General features: G+C 43.1%; 1 protein-coding gene across 1 annotated transcript; it reads left to right on the top strand.

Annotated features, from left to right (window-relative positions):
* Window positions 1-283: 283 nt before the first annotated feature.
* On the top strand, window positions 284-1,078 carry LOC145278171 (uncharacterized). Its single transcript, XM_080130451.1, has one exon. It carries the CDS (start codon window positions 284-286, stop codon window positions 1,076-1,078), a length of 795 nt encoding a protein of 264 aa, XP_079986577.1.
* Window positions 1,079-2,292: the final 1,214 nt, after the last annotated feature.

Raw genomic sequence — 2,292 nt, 5'->3', positions numbered from 1 at the left:
TCTTGGGAAACTCCATTATGCGGCATTCATCGTATAATATTGGTGATTTTATGACCGGTTTAACCTTTGGAAACTCCATAATAGGCCACTCACTGTATTATATTACTTGCCGCGACCGGGATACACCCTGCGGTACTCCTGCAGTATTTTACCCACCGATTTCACGATCTTAGCCGAGCGTTGATCGACATCCGTCGGAAAACGCCGGAACATGGCGAACGGTACGATACTCTATCAACCAATCAGGGCGCTTCAAACGAACGATAAAAAAAAAGGAAGAAATATGAACCTAGGACTGCTGGAAACAACCTTGCACTCCACTGAAGCCGTCGTTGAGTTTTGCCAGGAGAGAAAATTAATTCCTACATTGGTCGCCTGCCCAAAATGCCAGACACAGTGTGAATTTAAAAAAAGGGACCAAGTAAAAGACGGCTTTGCGTGGAGGTGTAGGAATACGCGTTGTCGAAAATGGATTTCGCTGCGACACGGGACGTTTTTCATGGCCTCCAAGCTGACCATAAAAGTGATACTAAAACTGATATATCTGTGGGCCTTTGAGTTGGCTACAGAGAAAAACGTCCGCCGGGAATGTGGGATATCCTCATCTCATACTATAACCGACTGGAAGAACTTCCTACGGGACGTCTGCCTAGATTATTTACGCAGGCATCCTAGGCAGATCGGAGGCCCAGGCCACACAGTGGAGATAGACGAGTCTGTCTTCAACCGACGCAAACATAACGTCGGCAGACTCGTCGAACCGCTCTGGGTTTTCGGCGGCTATGACCCCGCTGAGAAGGAGGGTTTATTGGTAACGGTACCTAATAGAAACGCTGAAACCCTCCTTCCAATAATTAAAAAATATATCTTGCCGGGGACAACGGTCGTGTCCGACTGTTGGAGAGCCTACAACAGAGTAGGGAGCGAAGGGTTTTCACATCTAACTGTAAACCATAGTCTCCATTTCGTGGATCCAATTACGAAGGCGACCACAAATCACGTCGAGAGGATGTGGAAAGAAGACAAACAGAGAAACAAGCGAGAATGCTGTACCAACCGGGAGCTGTTGGAAACATAGTTATGCGAATTTATGTGGAGACAAGAATTTGGACACAACCCTTTTGTCTCCATAATAAATCAAATCGCGGAATGCTACCCGGTTGGGAAGGAGCTTCTTTCCACATCCTCTGAAAACCCTTTGCTCCCTACTTTGCCTCTACAGTCAGTAGAAAATCTTCCAGTCGGAACTAAAGATAAACAGTAATTGTTGTCCCCCCCTACAAACATTACTGAAAAAAAAACATTGTTGTTACTGTTTAATAACGTTTTGTTAAAAACAAACAAAAAAAACATTGAAGTGTTTATTACTGTTGCTTACCTCCCCCCACCCAAAAAAAAAGCTATCGGAAAACAAAATGAACCAAAAAAAAAATATTCAACAAAATAAATTTATTTTACTTTAAAAAAACTTACGGTAAGTGTTTGTGATTTATTTTATCCAAATTTTTTGTATTAATTTTATCCATTTTGTTGTGTGTGTAATATCTTTTCCTTGTAATGTTGTTGCTATTCACATACTTTTAGTGTTCTTGCACCGTAGCTCCGAATTCTCGGCTTTCGTCGGCGTTAACGCCGAAAGCGTTAGTCAACGCTCGGCTAAGATCGTGAAATCGGTGGGTAAAATTCTGCAGGAGTACCCACCCTGCTATGAGACCTGACGAAATTTGGTCACATTTGATAACCGCCACCGTCACGCATAATTTCATTCTGTTCTATCTTTTTTCTCGACGATGACGACCTTTTGGTCACTCTGGGTGCACGTCACACAGAATTTCGATTTTTTTTTTACATGGGGGTCACCACTTATCAAGGCCCAGGGGCCACTCAGGGATAATGGTTATTGCGTGTACAGTAATCAAGAGATAGTATCATTAGTATTGGAGATTTTATAGTCTCTTACTTAAGGGGGCGGTTTGCCAGGAATTTGTTTATGTTGGATTTGAAGACATCCAAGTCGTAGTCAGGTGGGAAACAGGCAAGCGGAACAGATTTCCACAGGCGTGCAGTTCTAAGAAAGAAGCTGTGTTCATGGAATCTACGTTTTGATTTAGGCACAAATTAGGAGTGGAGAAAATTATTGACGGTGGTTTCAGCTAGTCGGGTGTTTTTGAAAAAGATTGGCGAGGGGAGACCAGAGAATGGAGCTCAGACAAGCATTTACAATGGAAATAACGATAAAACAAAGACAGACTCGCTACGTCTCTTCTGTGGGAGAGAGGCTACAGAGAAGAG

Source organism: Euprymna scolopes, chromosome 6, assembly GCF_053919585.1.
Source record: "Euprymna scolopes isolate OS-2025 chromosome 6, ASM5391958v1, whole genome shotgun sequence".
NCBI classification, from domain to species: Eukaryota; Metazoa; Mollusca; class Cephalopoda; order Sepiida; family Sepiolidae; genus Euprymna; species Euprymna scolopes.
The sequence above is the reverse complement of the archived record's forward strand: the minus strand, read 5'-3'. Positions and strand labels throughout refer to the sequence as shown.

Coding starts and splice junctions, on each gene's coding strand:
- LOC145278171 (XM_080130451.1), top strand. CDS start 284: ATGAACCTAGGACTGCTGGAAACAACCTTGCACTCCACTGAAGCCGTC.